The sequence below is a fragment of the Spermophilus citellus genome (genome assembly GCF_964194105.1).
Source record: "Spermophilus citellus genome assembly, chromosome: 15".
NCBI classification, from domain to species: Eukaryota; Metazoa; Chordata; class Mammalia; order Rodentia; family Sciuridae; genus Spermophilus; species Spermophilus citellus.
This window is the reverse complement of record NC_138195.1, coordinates 4,327,355-4,350,583: the sequence shown is the minus strand read 5'-3', so window position 1 is coordinate 4,350,583 and position 23,229 is coordinate 4,327,355. Positions and strand designations below refer to the sequence as shown.

General features: G+C 45.1%; 1 protein-coding gene across 5 annotated transcripts in view; it reads left to right on the top strand.

The window, feature by feature from the left end:
• Positions 1-22,596, top strand: part of LOC308633837 (thymocyte selection-associated high mobility group box protein TOX-like) — a 65,808-nt gene extending 43,212 nt beyond the window's left edge. For 2 of the 5 annotated variants that reach the window (XR_014018885.1, XR_014018886.1), the window contains one exon: positions 14,266-14,480. Coding sequence is in view for 1 of the 5 variants with exons in the window: in XM_081266985.1 (XP_081123111.1) it covers positions 22,177-22,218 (42 nt within the window). In the remaining 4 variants the exon portion in view is untranslated. Of the gene's footprint in view, positions 1-14,265; positions 14,481-15,198; positions 15,384-22,176 lie in introns of those variants that run through there. The other 3 variants (XR_014018883.1, XR_014018884.1, XM_081266985.1) reach the window with 3 other exon arrangements.
• The last annotated feature ends 633 nt before the right edge of the window (positions 22,597-23,229 follow it).

Below are 23,229 nucleotides of genomic sequence, written 5' to 3'. Positions count from 1 at the left end.
AATTAAAACAATCATTTGGAGTAACATCAAGACTCCAGTCAATACATGAATAGATAATACTCTTTTCAGTCCACAACCACTTTTCTTCAAAACCGAGTTGACATGTCATATCTTGGAAACTCCCAACAAACCTGTAGGAAAGTAAGCTCTTTTCCAAACTCTCTGATCTATTATTCCATAGATTATTCTACTGTCCCTGCCCCTTGTATAGCAGTCACTAAACTATATTGAACTTTTTTTTTTTTTTTTTTAGTACCAGGGATTGAACTCAGTGCATTCAATCACTAAGCCACATCCCCAGCCCTATTTTTTTTGTATTTTTAAAATGTATTTATTTAGTTTTAGATAAACACACAGTATCTTTATTTATTTTTATGTGGTGCTGAGGATTGAACCCAGTGCCTCACACATACGAGGCAAGCACTTTACCACTGAGCTACAGCTTAGCCTCTATTTTTTATATATATATTTTATTAAGAAACATAGTCTCGGGCTGGGGATGTGGCTCAAGTGGTAGCGCGCTCGCCTGGCATGCGTGCAGCCCGGGTTCGATCCTCAGCACCACATACCAACAAAGATGTTGTGTCCGCCGAGAACTAAAAAATAAATATTAAAAATTCTCTCTCTCTCTCTCTCTCATTCTCTCTCCTCTCTCACTCTCTCTTTAAAAAAAAAGAAACATAGTCTCACTGAATTGCTTAGTACCTTGCCATTGTTGAGGCTGGCTTTGAACTCGCCATCCTCCTGCCTCAGCCTCCTGAGCCACTGGGATTACGGGCGTGCACCACCCCATCAGGCTCTATTGAACCTTTTCCATCTATATTCTGTATCAGAAATGATCGTCACATAAGAAGGTGTCAGAACAAGGACTGTGTGTTCACTTCATTCTTTCTTCATTCTGCATTGTGGTACATGTAACAGGTGCTTCAAAATTGCTTATAGAACAGGTTATTATTAAAACAAATAGTAATTATAGAATTATAGAAAAGATCTCCCTCTTCAAGCTCTCAAAGATATGCCACATAATGCAATATGATTTTGCTCAAAGAGAGTTTAATACATCAATAGATAGGTGTCCCTTTGTTCTAGCAGTTGAAAAGAGGTGAACATTATTAAGAATATATTAAAAGATAAATCTCTCTTGAAATTAATTTGCAAAATCAAGGTAATGCCAGTCAGAATGGAAGGTTTAAAAAAAAACTTGATGAAATTATTCTTCATCTTGAAAAACAAACATGGCAGAAGAACCATTAAACAAGTCTTTGGGCAAAAAAGGAATAATGAGGGGAAATGCTTCTATCAAATATTTAAATTTTCATTACATTATAGTAATTAACATGCTACAGACTGGTATGGAGACAGGAAAATTCTGTTAGATCAACAGAATGGTAAATTCAGAAATGAATATGAATGTTATTTTAGGATAGAGCTGGCTTCTTAAATAGTGGTGAAAGATTTTTTCCCCATACTTTTTCATACTTCATCAATAAATTATATTATGAAAAATGGAAAGTCATTTGACAAAGGACAGTTGGATCTTTACATCACTTCTTTCAACCAAATGGAATTCAACGGTTCAAACTCTCAAAGAAATACTACAAAAGCAGAAACATGAAACTAGAAGAAAACATGAATTAATTTTTTTTTAAAAAGTTTGAGTGGGGAAGGCCATACTAAATACGACATGAAATCGAGAACTCACTAATTATAAGGCTAATTCTTTGAATATTTTTAAGAACCCTGAAAGTTGCAAGCAAAAAAAAAATCCCACCCAAACAAATAATCCTCTGTAGACAAAATCAAAATAAACAAGAAACACAGCGAAAAACATTTGCCATCCCTGGTGCCCAAAGGATTGATCTCTAATACGCAAAAATTTCCTGGCATTCCACATGGAAAAGACCAATAGACACATTGGAAAGATAAGCAAAGGATATAAACACAAAATTCAAAGGAGTGCTAATAAATCTATTAAAAGATAATAAGAACATCAGAATACAGCAGTGAAATGACCTACTTAATTAGCATTTAAAAAAATTAATAACATACAATTTTGGCCATGGAGAGGGGAAATAGAAACTCTCTAAACTGTTGATGGAAGGTTTAAAAAATAGATAAATTATTTGGAATGGCAATTTGGCAACATGAATAAAAAATTCAGCTGGGGACGTAGCTCAGTAGTGGAGCACTGGCTTCTCGGACCTTCAGAGCAAGTCTGAGCGTGAAATCACTTTCCTCTTCTCTGTCACTCAGTGTCTTTTGTTTTCCAAGGTCACTCCTCTGAATGCTGATCAGAGATACCTGTTCCTGGCCTTTCCTTAAACAGAGGAAGTTAGAAGCAATTTGTGGCCCGGTGTGGTGGTGCACACCTGTAATCCCAGCGGTTCCAGAGGCCGAGGCAGGAGGATCACAAATTCAAAGCCAGCCCCAGCAAAGGCAAGGCACTAAGCAACTCAGTGAGATCTTGTCGCTCAATAAAATACAAAATAGGGCTGAGGATGTGGCTCAGTGGTCGGGTGCCCCTGAGTTCAATCCCCAGGACCAAAAAAAAAAAAAGAAGCAACTTCTGGTCAGCTGAGTGCCCTCAGTGGGCAGCATCCCTGGCAACACACCAACTGCACCACATGCCGAGGGGAATCTCCCGATCCTTGCAGTTCGTAGACCCCCTGCCCCCAATGTCTCATGCTGATAGTCCTTTCTGTCACTCCCTTTCTGCTCTGACCTTATTTTTCATTCTCCTACTTGGAGCCTCTCCGTACCCGTCAGGCTTGATGGACACACAATCCTCCCCCCTGTGTGTTTGGCTTCCCCTGGGGGCTCCCCATGCCCTTTCTCAAGGCAGTTTTCAAAAGAATCTGCAAATTCTTGACCCTCCTTTGTTCCAGAGGTAGACCCCAAGTCTACCCATAGTCTTAAACGCTGGGGACCACGGGACACAGTGTCCTGGGTGCTGCTCAGGTTTCTTTAGGCTTCCAGCAAGGCTGATCTGGACTCAGCAGGTCCTGAATCCTGGGTGCTGGATTAGCCCCCCATATCCATCAGTCCCCTTGCCCTTTCTTACCCCGCTGCCGTCAGCCTGCCTCCTAACCCCCCCCAGGGTTCTCTTGTACTTTTTCTAACTAATATTTTTCATCCAAAATTCCCTTACCTGCAACTCTTGAGCTGGCTGTTACGTTGGGGGGAGCTTGTGAGTTGGTTGGCTTCCCAAGGACAGTGCCCGGTGGTCAGGGGAGAAGTACTGGCTTGGGGTGTGAATGTGAAGCAGCCCCGTCCCAGAGCTGGTTGTTAAGACTTTCCAGCACACCACTGCCCACCTCTTGCCTCCCACAGACTCTGTCTACATTTAATTCAGAAATCACTATTTCCACTTACCATGGAATCACAGAACATTTGCATTCGGGAATGTAAAATGGCTTAGAGCGGGTGGCATCACCTCTCTGAGCCTTGTCTCCTGTCTGTAGAGTGGTGATAACAGCATCTCCCTGGCAGGTGGTGGTAGAATGAGACGAGGTCACCCCAGCAACGACTGCATACTTGTCGTTGCCATCCTCCTCTTTATCCACCCAGCCTTGAGTTACCCACCTGTCAACTGACACGTTTTGGTGCTCTTCTTCTTTGAATCGCTGACACTAGTGATTCCTAAGTGAAGTGTTTTAAGCTGGAGAAATGGTTTTAATTGAGGGGAAGTTCCCCAAAACCAGTCCTCGCACTTATATCTGAAATGAAGTGTGAAACCCAGGGCTCTCTGCAGTGCTAGGCACCGAGAAGTTCCGGAGTATTCCAGATGTGAGTTCCTGGGTTCCTATCCACATTGGCTTCTTGGACTTGGACAAAGCTATTCTTCTGGGAGTCCCCGCCTGGCACTGACCTCTATTTGACTTTGCCTTCATTTCACAGTGCCAGCTTTCCCAGTGTTGTGGTCACTGTGCATCAAGGTCACTTATGAATAGTCTGGGTAAGTCACGTTCATGTCACTTAGGTCCTCTACCCAGAGTCTGAAGCCATGCCATGCCATCTCAGCATCCTCTGACCTGGAGTAGGGCTGGCAACGTGTTTTGTCACATGGAATTCACATCTGATTCTTCCTGCAAGACTGATTTTGCTTTCTGTGCTCATGTTACTGTATTTGATGAGATTTTCCTTTACTTTATAAAATGCATTATTTTAATGACTAACAAGTATCTCAAGAAATGTATAATGTAAAAATATTTTGCATAAAGTTAAAAACAAAGTTTATTTGTTTGACTTTGGGGGGTGTCAAGGTCATGTTTTTTGCTGCGCTGAAGTTCCTATGGAACTTGTATTTCCAAGTTAGCTTTCCATGCCGTTAAATTTACGTATTTTAGTGTAGAGTTCTATGAGTATTGACAAACACCCGTGATGTGTAACCACCATCATAATCAATATATGGAACATTTTCATCCCTTCCAAATTCCCTAAATCCCTAGGGCCCCTTGGAGCTGACCTCCCTCCTGTAAGCCCAGGCCCTGGCAACCATTCATGTCTTCTGTCCCTGGAGAATCACCTTTTCCAGGAAGTCCTGTTCATGGGAATCACACAATATGCAGCCTTTTGAGTCTGGCTTCTTGATTTAGCCAGTGTATCTGAGACACATCTCTGTATGTCATGCATGTGTCATTAACACAATCATGCACCACGTAAGGACATTTCAGATGGCAACAGGCTGCATATATGACAGTCCCATGAGATTACGACAAAATTGAAAAATTCCTGTCATCTAGTGATGTCCTTGTCATCAAACAGTCATAGTGCACACATCACTCATGTCTGTGATCGCGCTGGTGAAAGAAACCTACTGCTGTGCCGGTCACACGAAGCAGGGCACCTACAGTTATGTACAGCAGAGAACACTTGATAATGATACCCCACAGCTGTGTTTCTGCTTACCTGTTCACTACACTTTCCTTCTATTGTTATTTTAGGGTGTGTTCTTCCTTCTTAGAAACGCCTTTTGTAAAAGGGTCTACCACACTGTGCTGGCCGCAGCCTCATCGATGTGTCTCTTGATTGCCTCAAGAGGCCACGTGGGACGTTCCCCCATTCTGTCTAGAGGGGTGTAAGCATGTGCTTGATGTTCTCGTAACAGCAAAAATTGCCTAGCAACTTGTTTATCAGAACATCCCTGTCCAAAAGTGATGCACGACGGTAGCTTGCTCTTTTTTATGGCCAAACAGTATTCTACTGGATGAAAGTGCTGCAGTTGATCCATCCACCAGTGGCAGGACACTGGGATCATTTCTAGTTTTTTTGGTAATCATGAAAAAAATCATTATAAACATCTGAAGAGAGACATTTATACAAACAAAGGTTTTTATTTCCCCTGGGTAAATTCTGGGGACCGTTTTCTTGGCTTCCTCTACTCCTGAGGCTCCTTCATTATCCTCAGAAGTCACCAGCCTGGGGGCCTGAGCACACAGCTTTTCCAGCACACATTTTGTGCTGTGTGAAGTTCTGGAGTCAGGGAGCAGTTTCATTTTTTTAGGTCGCTGAACAAGTGACCTCCCCTCTCTGGAGAAGTGAGCGGAGGGATGGGAGAGATGGACATGTGATAGATGGAGGGAGGAGAAGTGAGGAAAAATAAGGCGGCCGAGCGCAAGCCAGGGCTTGTGTCAGGTGCTGTAATTAAGGGCTTCTTCTTAATTAGCAGCCCAGCTGCCTATAAAATTGAATTGTGCTTCTCTGCTTATGAACTGGAATCGTGACTCACTGAGTTATGATTTGCTTCAACCCACTCTTGCCATTTGCATGTGTGAGCTGATGTCTTGCAGCTGATATCTGGACGAAAGTGAGATGATGATGAGGTCTCTGGTCAGCAGGGACTTCTATTAATAATTCTATCTATCTGAATAATAATCATAGCTAGCGCTTCCTGAGCTCCTGTGTACAAGATCCCGTAGGAAGGACTTTACATATGCTAACTCATTGAATCCTCACGACAGTCTCCATGCAAGCTGTAATTTTCTCCACTTTACAGATTTACAGAAGCAGAGGCACAGAGAGGTTAAGAATAGTCAGCGAGTAGCAAAGCTGGGATATGAACACGAACCATCTGGCAGGAGAGAGCCTAATTCCTTAACCGTGGACTGTCCTGCCCCTATGTGCTGGTTATCAGGAGCCAGACCTCTGGCATTTCTTCTCCACCTGGCTCTACAGGTGGCTTCTTTTTTATCCCTATTTTACAGATGAGAGAATTGAGACTCAGAGAAATTCAGTAACTAGGTCAAGATCCCCCAACGGGTGGGTGGCGCTGTGGAGAATGGAGTCCAAGTCAGTCCACGTGCTCCCCACCACCTCCCCCTGCCTCTAACAAAATCGCTTGGTTTGCCGTGGACTTGACCTAAGTGGAGAGACTGTCAAAGACATGAAATGAAGATGAATTTGTCCGAGTCTCTGTTAACCTTGCTGCCCGGGCTGGGCAGGTGCACACAGGATTTCTGCCGGGAGCTGGTTCCACGCAGCCTGCTGGCCCCAGAGAGGCACTCTATGGGGACCTGGAGGTGTATGGTAAAAACATTCTGATTTCTACCAGGCCTTTCCTCAAACAATAAACTCCCCTAGGAAAGCTGAGAAAGAACAAAAATAAATACTTGTTAAGGATAGATTTACAATAGATGTCCTTTTGCATTCATTTGACTCAAATTTCCTTAATAGGCTGCTTATTCTAGGCATTTGTTTGCTCTAATTAGTTTTTTCATCATGTGATGGTTGTTCTCTGGAGAGAGTGGGAGAGAGAGAGAGAGAGAGAGAGAGAGAGAGAGAGATAGAGAGAGAGAGAGAGAGAGAGAGAGAGAGAGAGAGAGGGAGAGAGCCTGAATGCCTGAGCTGCAGCCATGACTGTAAAACCACCAAAGAAGCCCATCACTGCCTGACCAGCTCTCAGGCGGTGGGGGTGAAGGCCAGCTCTCCTTATCAATCTGACCTTCCAGGCAAATGCCTGGATTTGGTTTTTAGTATTTGCTTCATCATTACCGAGCATCTTTGTGCCTGCTCTGTGCCCACCACTCTTGAACATTTGCTATCTCCAGTCCCCACCACAGATTTTTATGTACATGTCAATCTCTCTGCTGAAAGATGGGCTCCTGAATATAGGGAAATATATCACTCCGAATGAATTGGAAACCGGATCTGGTTTTCTATCATCCAGGAGCCCCTAGTTTAAAAGGAGAAACTGACATATAGACAAATAACAGGAAGACACGGTACACTCTGAGGGCGCGATAATGACTACCACAGTAACAGTCAACATCTAAAGAAAAGGGATGGTGGTCCGGGTACCACGCCAAATCCTGCACATGTTTATATGCTTTTAAAATCCTCAGTGAAATTGGTGCTGTATCAGTTATCTATTATCATAATAATGCTGGGTAACAACCATAAAACCTTAGTGGCATACAACGTTTATTTTTGCCCACGAGTCGAGTCGTCGCATTTCCTTGGCCGTTCTGCTTCCAGCTGGCTGTTGGCTGAGGCTCCTGGGCTGGGCTCTCTCATGCATCTGGGTGGCTGCAGGCTGGCAGGTCTAGGGAGGATGGAACAATTTGCCTGAGTTTTATGGGATCTCTTCTCTAGCAGGTTAGCTCCCCTTCTCCTGGAACTGGGAGGATTCCAAGGAGCACACGGAAGTGTGCACAAAACTCTCGATGCTGAGACTTGAGAATGGCATAGTGTCATTCCTGCTGTAGGTGCATTTGGCCAAAGCAGATTTACAAGGGTAACCCGGATTCGGGGAGTGGGGAAAGAGAATGATGGAAGGAGCTGTGTGATATTATATTGTAAAGGGCAAGGTTACCAGAAGAATAAAGAATTGCAGTCATTTTTTCTCTTTGTCATGAGGTCTATTCTCATCCTGATTTTACAGTTGAGGAAACTGTGGCATAAAGAGATACCTAAGCTCACCCAGAAAGTAATGGCCATGTAGACAAAGGAGCTACGGTTATCATTGCAAGGGGGACACTGATGCTTCTGTAAAAGATTTGAAGTTTTCTTTGGCATGGAGATGAACTTGACCTAGGCACTCTAGTGGAGGCTGTGCTGCCTTGCCCACATCATACCAGGGCCTCCCAAGTTTATGGTTAGCTGTAGTGGACAGCTCTTGTGTACTGAGAGCTCCTCACCTCAAAAAACCCTCTGCCCTCCTGCTGAGGCTTTCTCCAGGGCCCTGAAGTTGTGCTTGGGCAACCTGCCAGCACCAGACCAAATACCCCCAGGGGCCACCCTCCACGAAGGTGCCCCAGGCACCCCCTGGGCCATGGTGGAACACTTCGGTGGCACAGTTTGCAAAGTTTCTCTGAAGTTCAAGGTGGGGCTTAGTCCCCAGATTACTCTGGTAGGAAGGAACCTGCTCTAACATTTCACTGTCTTCCTTTCAAGTAAGCCACTTACCAAGCTCTTGACTTGGGGTCTGCTTTTGTAGGAAGTCAAACTAAGACACCTTGACAGAGGGATGAAATGTTGAAAAGAGGGAGGCTGGCGAAATGTTCCTGGGAGAGGACATTTTGGACACTTTTGAACATTGTTTTTAAATTTTCTTTGGACACATAGTACTATATTTGTATAATAATGATTTATATTAAGTTCACATAATTTATTTTCAGATCAATTCCTAGAAATAAGGTTAGTAGGCTACAGGGCTTAAATATTTCATTGGCTTTTGGCCACAGTAATATAAATTTTAACATTTAGGGTTTGTGTAGCACAGATATTTATCTTCGAATCTGAGGAAGAATTTTTTTTTTTAATCTTTTTGCAGCTCTAGGGATTGAACCCAGGGTTGCTCTATCACTGAGCCTCCAGCTTTCTTTCTTTCTTTTTTTCCTTCTTCTTCTTCTTCTTTTTTTTTTAGTTTTCTATTTTGAGACAGAGTCTCAATAAGTTACTGAGGCTGGCCTCGAACATGTGATTCTCCTTCCTCAGCCTCCTCCTGAATCACTTGGATTATAGGTATGTGCCACCACACCCAGCTACTGAAAAACTTTTATAAAGAAAATAGACTTATTTAGCTATGATTTTGGATGGAAAATCCATGATTGTGTGGGTCCATTGTTTCTGGAGATGGCCCCTTTGGCGAGGCAACAAGATGGCAGAGGTAGTCATGGGAGGAGGGAGAGATCACATGGTATGACAGGAAGCCAGAGAGTGGAAGGGGTCAGGTTGTTCTCTTTACAACAATCCATGCTGGAGGGAGCTATTTGAGGTTCCATGAGAACCTCACTAATTCTTCCAAAGGCAGCATCTCCAATGACATAATCACCTTCATTCGACCTTTCCTCTTGAAGGTCCCAGCACCTCTCACATTACCCACTGAGGACCAAGTCCCTAACACACAAAGCTGTGGGGGACAAACTCATACAAACCACAGCAGTGGACGACTGTGAACTCAGCAGTCCACATACACCTAAAATGAAATAACATTAAGCACCCTTAATCTGAAAGTCCATGTACCATGAACTCCTCACCAGCCAGACTTCCATATAAACCATCATCCATCCCAAATTCTCCACTTGTCTCTTTTTTCCTCATCTCTTCTGACCTTTTCCACTTGGGCTCCAACCCAACCACCATCTCCTGGTGACCTTTTCCTCAGGCCATTTGCCCTCCCGCGGTCTCCTCCCACCTGAGAGCTGTTCTTCCCTGGTCAGGAGCACTCATCGGAATCTGCGCTCAGTGAAAGACGCTCTCCTTCAGGAAGCCCACAGACAAGACACTGTGTTCGTGGAGATGGCACAGGAGTCAGGGTGCGAGGGAAGACCACCACAACAGGGTTCAGACAATCGGGGGACTTGGGAGAGGGCATTAAAAAAAACAGTGAAACTTGAGAAGAAACTGGACCATTCTCTGCTCCCCCAAATATCACTTCAGAGCTTTCAACTCTGTGCTTTGTTCTTGTGGCCTCTGAAGGCTTTTTGGTCTTCAATAATTCTCTATTAAAATGCAAATACCTACTGGGAGTTGTTAAGCCTTATCAGCTAATAGTTGACTGTGGAATGAGCCTGCGATCCTCCTTTAATGGGGCACAGAATGACAGAGGGAGAGGCCAAAAAAAAAATGGTGGAAGGAAAAATAGATTCGGGAGGAAGGAGGGAAGATATTTATGGAAAGGGTCATTTTTTGGTCTTTCTTCTATTTTGATCAGTGAACTTTGCTTGCCATTACCCACGGCTTGCTCCTCTGCCTTCTCAAGAGCACCAATTTTAAAATGGTCGGTTTGTTTCTCTTTGACCTGAGTGTACACTGAATAAAAGAAGGAGCATCTCTGCTTTGCCTAAATTAGGAGAGGTAAAAGTGATCTAAGAAAAAAAGCAGTAAAAATCCCTTCCCTGGTCTAATTTTGCAGCACTTGACATGGAGGTATCAACTTTCTATTCTTCTATATTTTGTTTAGCTTTTTCTCACCACTAAAGAAAAACATGCTTTCCCTTTCCGTACCATCGCCCACCCCTCATCACCTCAAAACCCACTTCTGCTGCTCCCTCCAGGAAGGAAAGAGCTTTGTCATTTGCTTTAGGGGAGGTGGGATGGTGGGCACACGAGGTGATGCCAAGGGTTCACTTTTACTACCTCAGGCCCCACTACACCAGTGTAGGGGTGGACTGTGAGGGTAATCAAGGACCTGCTGCTGGGCTGGAGGAGGAGACAAGGAAGCACGTTATTTTCAGTTTGTTTCAAAAAAAACTAATGGAAATTATAGATTAACAGAGTACACTTGTGTGCAACTAGAGAAATTCAACTTGAGCCAGCTTAGAGAGAGAGAAAAAAAGTGGAGCTAATTGGCTCATGAAATCAATCCACAGGAAGAACTGAAGTGTGCTGAGCCTCAGGGACTGCTGGAGCCAGGGCCTTCAATGTCACCAGGACATGATCTCCTTGCCTGTCCCTCACCTGTGCTCTTCTCAGAGTGTTGGCTTCATGCTCTCGACTAGTGGTCCTCAAGAAGGAATGGAGAGAAATCCGTGTCCCCTGCCCAGGAACATTGGAAATACCTGGAGACATCTTGGTTATCACAAAGAGGGGAAGATGTGCTGGCCTCTCTGCACAGAGGCAAGGGTGCTGTGAACCTCCTACTGCGCAGAGAGCAGCCTCCCCAAACAATTCTTAGACCTCAAGTGTCAGCAGGAAACGAGAAGCCCTGTTCTAAGGCTGTGTCTGAATTAGTTTTGTGCTGCTGTGACAGAATACTAGTCTGGGTAATTGATAAGGAACCTGTTCTAGAAACTGGGAAGTCCAAGATCAAGGGTCTGCATCGCATGAGGGCCACCACAGAAGGGAGAGGGGTGGGGGGGATGGAAGTCATCCTTTTATAAGGAATTCAGTTTTGAAATAATTGCATTAATCCATCTGCATGGGCACAGCCCACATGACCTAATCCCCTCCCAATACCACAATCTTGAGGCTAAAGTTTTGGACACAGGAGCTTTGAGGAACACATTCAAAGGAAGCAATCAGCTTCCTCCAGGTAGCTGGACGCGCAGCTGCCGGCAGCTCCCCTATCCATCAGCTGTGTCTGCTCTGTGGGGCCCGAGGCTTGCTCACTCTGCCTCAATGTCTGAAGCTCCAGGAAAGTCCTCCAATTGGTCCAGATTGGTCCAGGGTTCCACCCCTACAGTATTCACTATGAACAAAAATGTGTGTTTTGGGAAGATCATAGAAACCCTTTCAAGGACCTCATGGTTGGAGTCAGAGGGGAGTATTTTCAGAAGGAAGAGGGTGAAAGTCTATAAATGACATTACTAAGTTAGTTTACTTTTTTAGGGAGACAATACTTTTTAAAACTCGAAATACAGGGACATGTTATTGTTTGAATTTGACGTGTCGCTCAAAAGTTCATGTGTGAAACAATTAAAGAAGGTTCAGAGGAAAAATAATTGGGTTATGGGAGGTTCAACCCAATCAGTGGATTAATCCCCTGATGGGATTAACTGAGTGGTTAGTTGAAGGCAGGTGGGGTGTGGCTGGAGGAGGTGGGTCACTGGGCTGTGTCTTTGGGTTATATATTTTATATCTGGAGAGTGGAGTCTCTGCTGTGTGATCATCACGTGAGCTTCTTCCCTCTGCCATGATGTTCTGCCTCACCTCGAGCCCAGAGAAATGGAGTCCACTGTCCATGGACTGAGACCCCTGAAAAAGTGAGCCCCCCAATAAACTTTCCCTCCTCTCCAGTTGTTGTAGGGTTTTTTAGTGACAGCAGTGAAAAAGCTGACACACAGGGCACAAAGGTAGACAAATGGTCCTGGTGGAGTGAGGGTTGAGAACTATGTGGATCTAGACCCGCCATGACATCCTGTAGCACAGGGAAGGCCAGCATCCCGTACTCCAGACCCTTTCTCTTCCACTCCTCCTGTGAAGACAATTCCTGGGGGACCCCGTCCCCAATCGGAATCAATGGGTGGTAAGTGGCTATTTAGATAAACTAATTATCTCTAATGTTTAGCTAGCTAATGAGTTATTCCTTCCAGATGACATAATGCCTAACCCCATTATAATTGTGTATCCTTTAAAAAGTCCTTAAAGGAGGAAAAAGTAGTAGAATTTGTAATCAAAGAGAAATGTGGTGGGAAAGTATTTTTGTTTTGGAGGCTTCTAGATACAGGTCATTCAGGCAGGTAGAAAGTCATACTTTATCTGAATCAGACTTATTTAAAGTCAACGTTTTCTGAAGTATGTTCTCTGGAACACTGGGTCATTGGGATAGTAGTAAACATTATTGAAAATAAAGATTTTGCAAATAAATCAATTTGGGAGAGGCTGGCTTAGGTGACATTTATCTTTACTATAATACTCAATGCATTTAACAGAAGGCTGTTTGACTCTCTACAGGAAGTTTAGCATACAGTTTCCAAACCTATTGCATCAAGGAATCTCTTTGTTGAAGTGCACTTCATGTAGGGTGACCAGCCCTGTTTTACATCCTCTGTCCCTAAATGTTTGCTAAAGACACCCCCTTTCATTCCCAAAATGAACCAATCACCACATTCTAACTGGAATACACTTTGGAAAATGCCTTTCTTTTATTATCTGGATTGGTGGAGAGCAATTTTTTAGACCTTCCTGCATCAGCATTAAGACTTTCTGTTTATGGCATATATTCACTATTTTGGTATCAAAGTTGGAGAGAGTCAGTTCTTAGCATCTCTAGAGGAACCCAGAATCATCTGAAGCAATGACCTCCCTTTGTCCCCCAGAACACTTCTGTATTGACTTCTATCAGTATTAGTGTTAGAATCTCCAAATCAAAGCCTAGAATGTTTAAAATGAGACAGATTGACCCTAAGGTCCTTGTAAGAGATAGAACTTCAATTTGAAGAAGGCAAAAGAGAAAGCAAAGTTAGTAATTTGGGGAAGAAACTTTCAGAAGGACAAATGTCAGAAACCAGAACACCTTTATGTATCTAGGGGTTGGACCCAGTTTCTTGATGCTGCTAGAATTCTCTCTCCAGTCACAGTTGGTTTCTACCTTATTTTCAATCTTTCCCACTGGGGACTGGGGACCATGATGCCTCCCTAAATGCTGGTGATTACAGAAGTCAAAATTGATGACCTTCCAGAATTCACATAGTAAGCACCAGACAAAACAAATGACGACTTCAAAATCAGTACCCCGAGCCCCAACACTAACTAACATAGAGCAATTTCATGGAGCAGCACAGGACATTGGGGCTGTGCTGTAGGGTCAAAGTGTTGGAGGAAAAAAAAAACTCCTGTAAACACAATTTCTCCTGGAAGTCCCTCCAGTCACCTCTGAAGTACAGTAGACGTGTGGGATTTCGTGTATCCAGCTTTCAATAAGCACAAATGACAGAAGTGTGCACTCATCTGTCTACGGAATGTAGAGAAAATAATGGAGAGCACAGATACAAAACATTGCAAAACATTGCATCTGTTTCTGGATTTTTACTTACATAACAGAGAGATGAGAAGGGAAAGAATAAAAAAGAAAAGAAAGACTACAGATGGTTTCTTGTAGCCACAGGCAGGGCGAGGGGCCCTGTGGAGTCGGCTCCTGTTCCCACTGGGCGGGGCTACTGCAGGAAGCTGGGAGGAGTCCCTAGTGTCACTTTGACTGCGCTTGTTTACTTTTCCTCTGTTCTCTCCCCCTCCCTCCCTCTCCCTCCCTCCCTCCCTTCTCTCTCTCTCTCTCTCTCTCTCTCTCTCTCTCTCTCTCTCTCTCTCTCTCTCTCTCTCTCTCTCTCTCTCTCTCTCTCTCTCTCTCTCTCTCTCTCTCTCTCTCCCTCCCTCCCTCCTTCTCAGGTCCCACCCTCTCCCTGGAGCCCTTGCAGCAGGCAGAGTAAGGTAGTAAAACCATGGACGTGATGTGATCAACTACTGTCACTTCGGGACCTTGGAGAAATGTACTTAATCTCTGCACCTTGAATATAAAGCAGGAGCAAAGATCGCACCTACCTTATAGTGATGATAAGCAGAAGGCACTTCAAAGCATTCAGCATGGCACCAGGCACCCACAGACCCTGCCTGCCCTGGCGGAGTCCACTATTTGCAGTAGGACCCAGGGTCTCTGCTGTCCGGATGGCTTCTCTGCGTGTGTCCCCTGTTTGTTTCTGCACCACGCTCAGTATTTTGTTTTGGGCTTGTTTTGTTTTCATCCATCTTTGCACTGGTTGGCACCTTATGGAGAGAAACCTTCTTTGGATTGCTTCTTTGAAAGCCATACTGCATTTCTCATTCAGGAATTTAGGAATTCACTTAATAGTTATTTATTAAGGGACTTTCACGTCCAGGGGCTAATTCTAGGTGCTGGAGAGACAGCAGAAACCGGTCAACACACATCACACCCTCGTGAGTCCTTGACCTAGTCGGGGGGAGAAGGAGGCTAGGAAGGAAGGGTTAACAGCCATTCCCCTCTCCTGCTTGGACTTCAAGCAATGTGCCTCTCTCCCTCCACTGTCCCTTCTTGCTTGTGTCTAGTTTCCCGATGCCATCTTCCTGATGCGAACTTTTTCCTCTTTCTGGTTTATTTGCAAATCCCATAGGTTGTTTCCAGCAGCTTCTTTGTCTTTTGGCCTCATTGCCTCCCAGAGACTGGTGGCCTCCTCCTGTGCTGGTCCAAGCTGGCTCCCTCTTCTGCCTGGTCCTTTTAGAGTCCCTTCCTGTGGTGCAGGCAACAGATCCCAGTTTAGCATCACTCGTGATTATAATTAATGTGCTGTTTCTGCCCTCTTCCAGATCATTAATGAAGATGTTAAATGAGACCAGAATGAAAACATGTCCCCGTGGCATGCCGCTAGACACCTCCCCACAACTCAACACTCTGCCATTTGCTGTTTCATTACCCTTTGTTTACCTTGCGAGCTCAGGCCCTCGCTTTTGCAAGAGACAGAAAGCTTGGTATTTCTGCTGCTGCAGAGATGCCACATAAGGGAGGGCATATTAAAGCCTGGCAGATTGTAAATGCATCCTTTTGAGTTTGAATTAAATGTGGATTATGAATAGAGCATTGTCGGTAAATACTCTGTTGCTCTCGTCCTCTCAGATGCCTTTGTTTTCTCTTGACTTTCTGCAGCTGTTCTGTCTTTCCGGGAGCAGAGAAGGGTAGATGCTTGCTGGATGCAAAGAGGTTGCTTGGATCAGCTTAACTATGACTGTGAAGTTCTTCCAGTGCATGAGAAAGCTGAAGCAGATGCATTGCATGAACCACCCCATATTTTCTCCCCTGTCAAAATCCAGCTCCTTCCAGTACAGCTTTGCAATGCCATCTCACTCTGACTTTGGTCTCACTACGGCCTTCTATGACAAATGGGATTTGAGTAGACATTATATCAGTAGAGGCTCTGGGACAAGCACTCATATGTCTCTGCTTGTATTCTTGCACCTCTACCATTGCCATGAAGGACATCCTGTTGGGCGATAGGACACAACACTGCAAAGCAGAACTGCCCCAATTGTTCTGCCAGGACCATCCTAGATATTCTGACAACCATTATCTTCAGATATGTGAGCGAGCCCACCAACATCAATAGAATCTCCAAGCCAATTACCAGATGCATGAGCAATAAGCATATTGCATGAGTTCTTGTTTGTTATGTGGCATTAGCATGGCTGGAGATAGCTCATACAATATCAACTATTTGTAGTTTCAGAGACTGGGAACTCCTTGATATCTCAAAAGTTTTCCAGAGAGTGGGTCCCTGGCATGATCCTTTATAAGAAAGTAGAGGAAAGAAAGTGGGTGTATTTCAGTGATATATTTAACAGCACAGGCCCTGTGTTCAATTCCCAGTACCTCAAAAAAAGGGGGAAGGAGGAGTGGTGAGAGAAAGTTTTTTTATTTTTTTAAAATTTTTTTAAACATTTATTTTTCGTTATCAGCGGACACAGCATCTTTGTTTGTATGTGGTGCTGAGGATCGAACCCGGGCCGCACGCATGCCAGGCAAGTGCGCTACCACTTGAGCCACATCCTGAGCCCAAGGAAAAGTTTTTTAAACAGAGATTCAGAAGAACAAAATTGAAAACAAATTATCATACTGGCTGGGGAGCCCAGTGGTAGAACGAGTGCTTAGCACACACAAAGCCCTATGTTGGATCCCCAGCACCACACATACACACATAAAAAGAGATTACTACAAATACAAAATTGGCACTGGAGTCTGGTTTTGGGATTTGAAAAAGTAAAAAGCATAAAATGTGTATGTGTTTCCTGCTCAAGATTGTTAAAGCTTTTATTGAGCACCTCCTGTGTTTGCATGCCTTTAGAATTCTGATCATTACAAGTAAGCTTTAAGGGTCAGCAGGTGAGGGGTGGGAAAAAAGAATAAGAGCTGCAGAATCCGAAGTGCCCGGAGCTCCTTTTTCTAGTGAAGATAGGAAAGGGAAAGGAGGCTGTCCCAAGAAGACCAGGAGTGTCCCAACTGGTACCCACTCCCAACACTGAGCAATGGTTTGCAGCATCCTTTCCAAACATCTGTCCTGTTACGGCGCATCAGTCCACAGCTGGCAAATGTTCCCTTGGATTGTGCCAACACAGTGACAATGTCCTTAGGTCATGGGTAAAGCATAGATTATATGCTTAGCTGGAATGGAAACCACATTCTTCTGCAGTGTGGAGGGGCAGCTGCTAATTGCTCCCTGGGGCATTTCTTGCTCAACATCTCCCTAGGCTTCCTCCTCCTCGCTGACACCCAACTTTAGGACTATGCTACTCAAAGTGTGGCCCCAGGCCAGCAGCACAACATCACCTGGGAGCTTGTTAGACGAGCAGAATCTCAGTGCTCACCCCAAGCCTACTAAATTCAAGCTGACATTTTTACCAGGACCTCAGGGGATTTGTTCACGCATTCAAGTTCAAGAAGAACTGGTCTTAAGGGACCAGAGCTCTTCCAGAGGGGCAAATAATTTATTTTGGGGTCAGTCACCTCCTTTAGTTGATGAGCTCTGGAGGGCAGAATCCCATCTTCTGAATCATTGTATCTCAGCACTCAGCAGTAGGAACTCAAAATAAATTTGTTCACCTGCAGTAGCTGATATATCCAAGCAGCCAGGCCACGGGCGCTTACTCCACTAGGCCATGAATAGATCTTTCCTCTCCAGGATTCCCGGGTCTCCTGGAGCAGAGACCACCTCCAATGTGAAAGTTGGCTCGGGCTATGTACAACTCTGCCCAGCTCTGACCATTTCAGAGATTTGGATGATGTAAAGTGCAAGGTCAAGTACATTCAAATGAGCAAGTTTGAGACCAGCATTCCACATATATTTGAATGTCTGTGCTCTAACCAAAGTTAGAGCCCTGTGAAAAAAAAATTGGCTAAGCATCCAGCAGTGGACTCCAAAGTGGACCAGCAGGCAGGAGGGGAGGGAGAATGGGAAAGAGGAAGATAATAGGAAGAATGATGTTGGGGGAGGGGGAACCAGGTGGGGCTATGGGACCTAAAATTTGTTTTCTTACTTGCTATCAAAACTTGGAATTTTTCACCCTCGCTCATGGTGTCATTGACATTAAATATCCAATCTTCTCTGGCCCACATCAACTTGAGTAATATCCACAGCCAAGGTTGGCTGCATCTGCTCTCTTCCTCCTTACTCAATTCACGTTAAGAATGCTCACACCACACAGTACTACTGGGATTTTAAAAATGATTTATTTTGCTACACAATTCAGACCTTTGAACCTTATTGGATGCTGGGTGCCATTTTGACATAGTAGTGAGGGATAAAAGGGGCATTCAGGGGAATTGTGGAATTCTGACTTTCTATAAATCATTAATTTTATTGTAGTAAATAGAGGTCACCTCCTGAAACTTCAAAAGCCTGCCTTGAAAAATGGTATGAAACTATCAGTGTCCATCAAAAGGAAAAACAGGACAAATAAAGTAGACAGAAAAGGATATTTCCTCAGTTTTAAGCCAAGGCCACTCCAAGAAGACAGCTACTATGATGAAAGCTATGTTTTTAAATTATTATTTTTGTTAATGTTTGTTTGTTTTGTATTGAGGATTGAACACATGGGTACTTTACCGCTGAGCCTCACTCCCAGCCCTTCTTGTTTTTAATTTTGAGACAGGGTCTTGCTAAGTTGCTTAGGGCCTCATAGGTTGCTGAGACTGGCCTCGAACTTGCAATCCTCCTGCCTTAGCTTCCTGAGTCTCTGGGATTGCAGGTGCGTTCCACCATGCCCAGCCATGAAAGTTACTTGTAAGAGATGGACTGGAACTTTCCATTGCTTATTTGAGCAAGTTGTAAATTGTCCCTGCCCTAGATAAGATTAGAAACTAGATGCAAATATGCAGCTAAGTAGCTGGGAGCATGGGTCCTTGGCAGTCAGTTCCCCTGGGAGCTTAGAAGGCCTCCGTCAAAAGGAGAGAAACTCAAGAGCAAACTTCAAAACTGCGTCCACCTTAGGGAGAATAAAAGCAGGCCCACACCACAGCAGGGCACGAAATACAAACACATCTAGGACCAAGATGGAAGGCCGGTGAGCAGCAGGAGGCGGGGAGCCTGCGCAAGCTGAGGTGCTGGGGTGTGCATTATTCAGTACTTGGCAATTCCCTTGTTTCTTAACTGCAGAGGCAATAAGGCAAGCTCAATTTCCCAGCCCGACTTGCAGCCAGGTGTGGCCACCATGGCTCACTTCTGACCTTCAAGATGTTAGTGGAAGTCAATGGAGAGTCCTCCTCTCCTGTTTACAAGGGCAAAGTGTTGCTGGGAGAGATTTTGTCCTTTTCCCCTCTACCAATCTCTCCTCAGTTTCCTGTCTGAAGCAGATGCCATGGCTGGATGTGCAGCAGCCATCTTGAGATCCTTAGGACCATGCACCACATGCTGAAGGCAGCGCAACTGCAAGATACAGGAGCCTGGGTCCCCGATGGTGGTGCTCAGCTGGGGCACTAGCCCTGGCCTTAAAACCCCTGCATGGGGAAAATTAGCTTCTGACTTTCTATTAAAACACCTAGGGTTGGGGTTTTCTGTGATACACACAGTGATATATTGCCCCCAACTCTGGCCATTGTACCTTCATTCTGGAAAAGCTGTGGCCATGTACGCTCCTCCCTTGGGGTAACATTAGTCCAAAGCAAGCAAATGGGTTAGCCTGGAAGTCTCCAGTTTGGGTGTGTTTGCTGGGATTCCATTGACCAAAAGAAGCTCTGAAGCCCAGCCCAGCAGCCGGGCATAGGGACCTGGGAGTAGCCCACAGGAGGAAGGAGAGGGGACTGCCCGGCAGAAACTCAGACAATCGCCACCATTCTGCAGAGTCCCGGGGAAAGCTGGCCTTCACTGTGGGAAACAGTCCCCCTTTCACCCACTGCCTGATTGCAGAAATGGCCAGTGGTGCCAAGGCATGGTAAGTGGGACACAAAGCCACCAGAGCTGCCTACAATCAGGTCACTTCAGAGATAACATCACCCTCTCCTGATACCACACCCTGCAGAGGGTGGTCCAGCTTCAGCCTCTGGGAGGCAACTGGCAGAAGGTGGGGAGGAGGGTGGGGAGGAATACCAGCCCCCCTCCCTATGGGGACAGTGCTCATCTCCTTCCAGCTGGAAGCAGTAGAAGCCAGGCTGGTGACCCAGGTGCCTTATCCTCATTTACATTCTCTCCTCCTCCTCCCATACTCTGGACTGTTCGTCCATCCAGTCGTTCAATCAACAGGCATTTATTGGTCCTTTATTTCCTACCGCGTCCTGTTCTTGATGCTGCAGAAAACAGTGAGAACAGGTTCACTGGTGCCCTCACCTAGTAGAGGTAGACAGATGACAAGTAAGGAAATAGAATGAGCGGGACGTCAGGAGAGTGAGAAATGAAGAGGGGAGCAGGGAAGGGAGGAGGGAGGAGGCCCAGCCCGCAGCACTGTCTTGCCCTTCACGGTGAAGGTCGCCTTTCCCGGGCTCTCCCCAGAGCTGTGAGCTGCAGTGGGCTGGACCCTGATGGATCCAGCCATGGCCAACGTCAGGGGCACAGCTCCCACAAACACTGCCACACAGCAGGGGGACGGCTGGCTTTGACCTCATACCACACACCCCAACTCTGTGAAAAGGAAAGGAAAATTATGATTAAAAACAAAAACAAAAACAAAAAACCTTGAAAGAGCTTTCAAAATGGAGGGGAGGGGTGGGCGCCAAAGGAGCAGGATGGTGTGTGATTCCAGCTGCTGCCTGGGGCGTGAGCCTGGGCCACCTCCACCCTCAGCCCCTTGTGGGCATCTGGAAGTTCCAGAACTGCTGGATGATGACTCTGTGCCCAAAGTCTCACCTACATATCAGAGGTTGTTGATATCAGTCTCAGGTGCTCTGGAGAAGCTTGTGGCCTCCCCTGAACCTCTGCAAGAGCTCCATTTAATCTCTATCTGTCATTCTGCTGACCCTGAGAATGGGTGGTCTCCACCACCACAGCCTCCCACAGGTACAGGAGCACTCAGAGTGAAGTGTTCATCTCCTTCACCCTCTCAGCTCTCCTCCTCTTCCACCACAAAGCCCAGTTCCTGCACATCTCTGTCCAGACACTGCATATCTGAGCAGATCCTGTTAGCGCCTGGCCTAGTATTCTAACGCACCAAAGGCTGGTCAAATATATACCCAAGTGTGTATATATTTTATACGGATGATTATGTACTACATCTCGATAGTTCACTTAAGTTATCTATAACTTGGTATTTTTTTTATCAGCACGGAGTTATCTCATTCTTTTATTGTCAGCATGATACATCATTTTATAGATACACGGACGGACATCTAGCTTGATAACTTTCAATCTCCTGCATATATCAACTTTGCTGAAGTTATTTCTTTCAACAGGACTTGCAGGTCTTGAGACATGTGCATTTAAAAATTTTTTAAGAATTTTTTTTCTAGTTGTAGATGGACAGAATACCTTTATTTAATCAATTTATTTATTTTTGTTTATTTATTATTTTATTTATTTTTATGTGGTGCTAAGGATTGAACCCAGCACCTCACACATGCTATGCAAGTGCTCTGCCACTGAGCTACAGCCCCAGCCCACATTTAAATTTAAATTTTGATACCATTCCCAAATTATCCTCGGTAAAGCTTAGACCAGTTTACATCTTCTCGCCAGTAAAATATGAGTTAGAATTCCATCCTGAAAAGTGAAGACCTCTGTTTCTGTGGCCAGATGTGGCCATTCCCTGCCTGGGCTACTCCTCAGCATGTTCTCTCTTCTGTGCCTGGGAGGAGGATGTCAGCATGGGACACCCAGGCTGTGGCACCCCAGGGTGTGAAGGGAGCCCTGGGGCACTTGAAGGAGTGTGGACTCACACTCACAGGCCCTCTGCTCACCCTGAGAGTTGGAATCGTGGCTGCCTGCATGTGACTGAGGAGCATCCCGTGGAACTCCTCAAAGGTGAAGCTGGCAAATCAGATTCAATGGAGGTCTCGAGGGGGATATGTGCATTTCTCTTGGTGGAGTCCCTTGAAATTTAATGGTGACAAATATGTCCTGAGTGCTCACTGTGTGCCTGGTAGAGCTGAATGGTTTCCTTGCTTCCTCTCATCACCCTACCCTGTATAGAGGAGGATGTTCTTATTCCTGTTTCTTAACAACACCAAAGAGATGCTAATTGGCCACACTTTAGGAGAGGCAAGCACTTCAAGGCTTGGTTGGTCCCTATCACCCCAAGGGCCCTGGTTAAAATCCTGGTGCTCTCTCTTTAGCAGGATAACCTTGGGCAAGTTGTCTTTTCTCTTTTCAGTGGTTCACTTTCCTCCTCTACAAAATGGAGACATGGTTGTAAAGTTGAAATACATAAATAGGTAGAAATACCCAGTACAACTGGGCTCTCCATCTCAGTCTACCTCTTCAAGTTGGGATTTGAATCTCAGTTTATTTTACTGTATCCTCGGGATCCAGTCCATTCTTAAGATTTGAAGAAAATAAACGAAAGAGAAAAAGCAAAGTTTTATTCCTGAAGTAAGTGCTGTTTTAAGTGTTGCTGGATCCACCCTCACCCAAGCTGTGGGGCTCGCTGGAGGCTCCAGGCTTGACTCCCTCCATCGCTGTGAGCAGTGAGCAGCAGCCAAGGGAGCACAGGTCTGCACCCCCCAGGATGCTCATCTGCAGAAAGCCAGGATCTCTGCCTTCTAGAACTGTTCCATTCACACCATCTGGCCGCTTGAAAGGGAAAGAAAAAGAAGAAGAGGGAGAAGAAACCACAGCCATGTAGCATGAACGTAATTCCTAATCTAACTGATACACTCACGTTTTCTTCATGTAACAGGAGCCAAATTTAAACATGTCAACATCTCAACCATTGCTGATTTTTCAAGTGCTATATGATGCATCTGGCGGCCGCTCATTGAATGTTCTTCAATGATGGTGACATAAATGTATTTACTCAAATATAGCATATTGAAAAAGCAGATAGTAGTATATTGTGATGTCCTTTGTTTGTGTTTGCATACATTGGGGGCTCTCTGAAATATGTGGATTGAAATTTAAAAGATGTGGCTATGTTTTTAAATGTCCAAAGGATCATAATTAGAGAGCTTACCAGCCATTGAGTCCATTCCCCCTCATCTTCAACATAAGAAAACAGCCCAAGGTTAGTCTGATAAGGAGAGAGGAGAGAGGGAGTCAAAGGATCCTGGACCCCAGCAGCGAGATGCAGAAGCTGGAGCAGCGAATTCTGGAACCCAGAGAACGGAGCCTCCCCTCCCCTGCTCTCTTCTGCTGTGACCTTCTGGAGAGCCGGCAGATGCAGCTGCTGACCACGCAGGGCCTCTCTTTTCCTTCTCCTTTCAGTTTG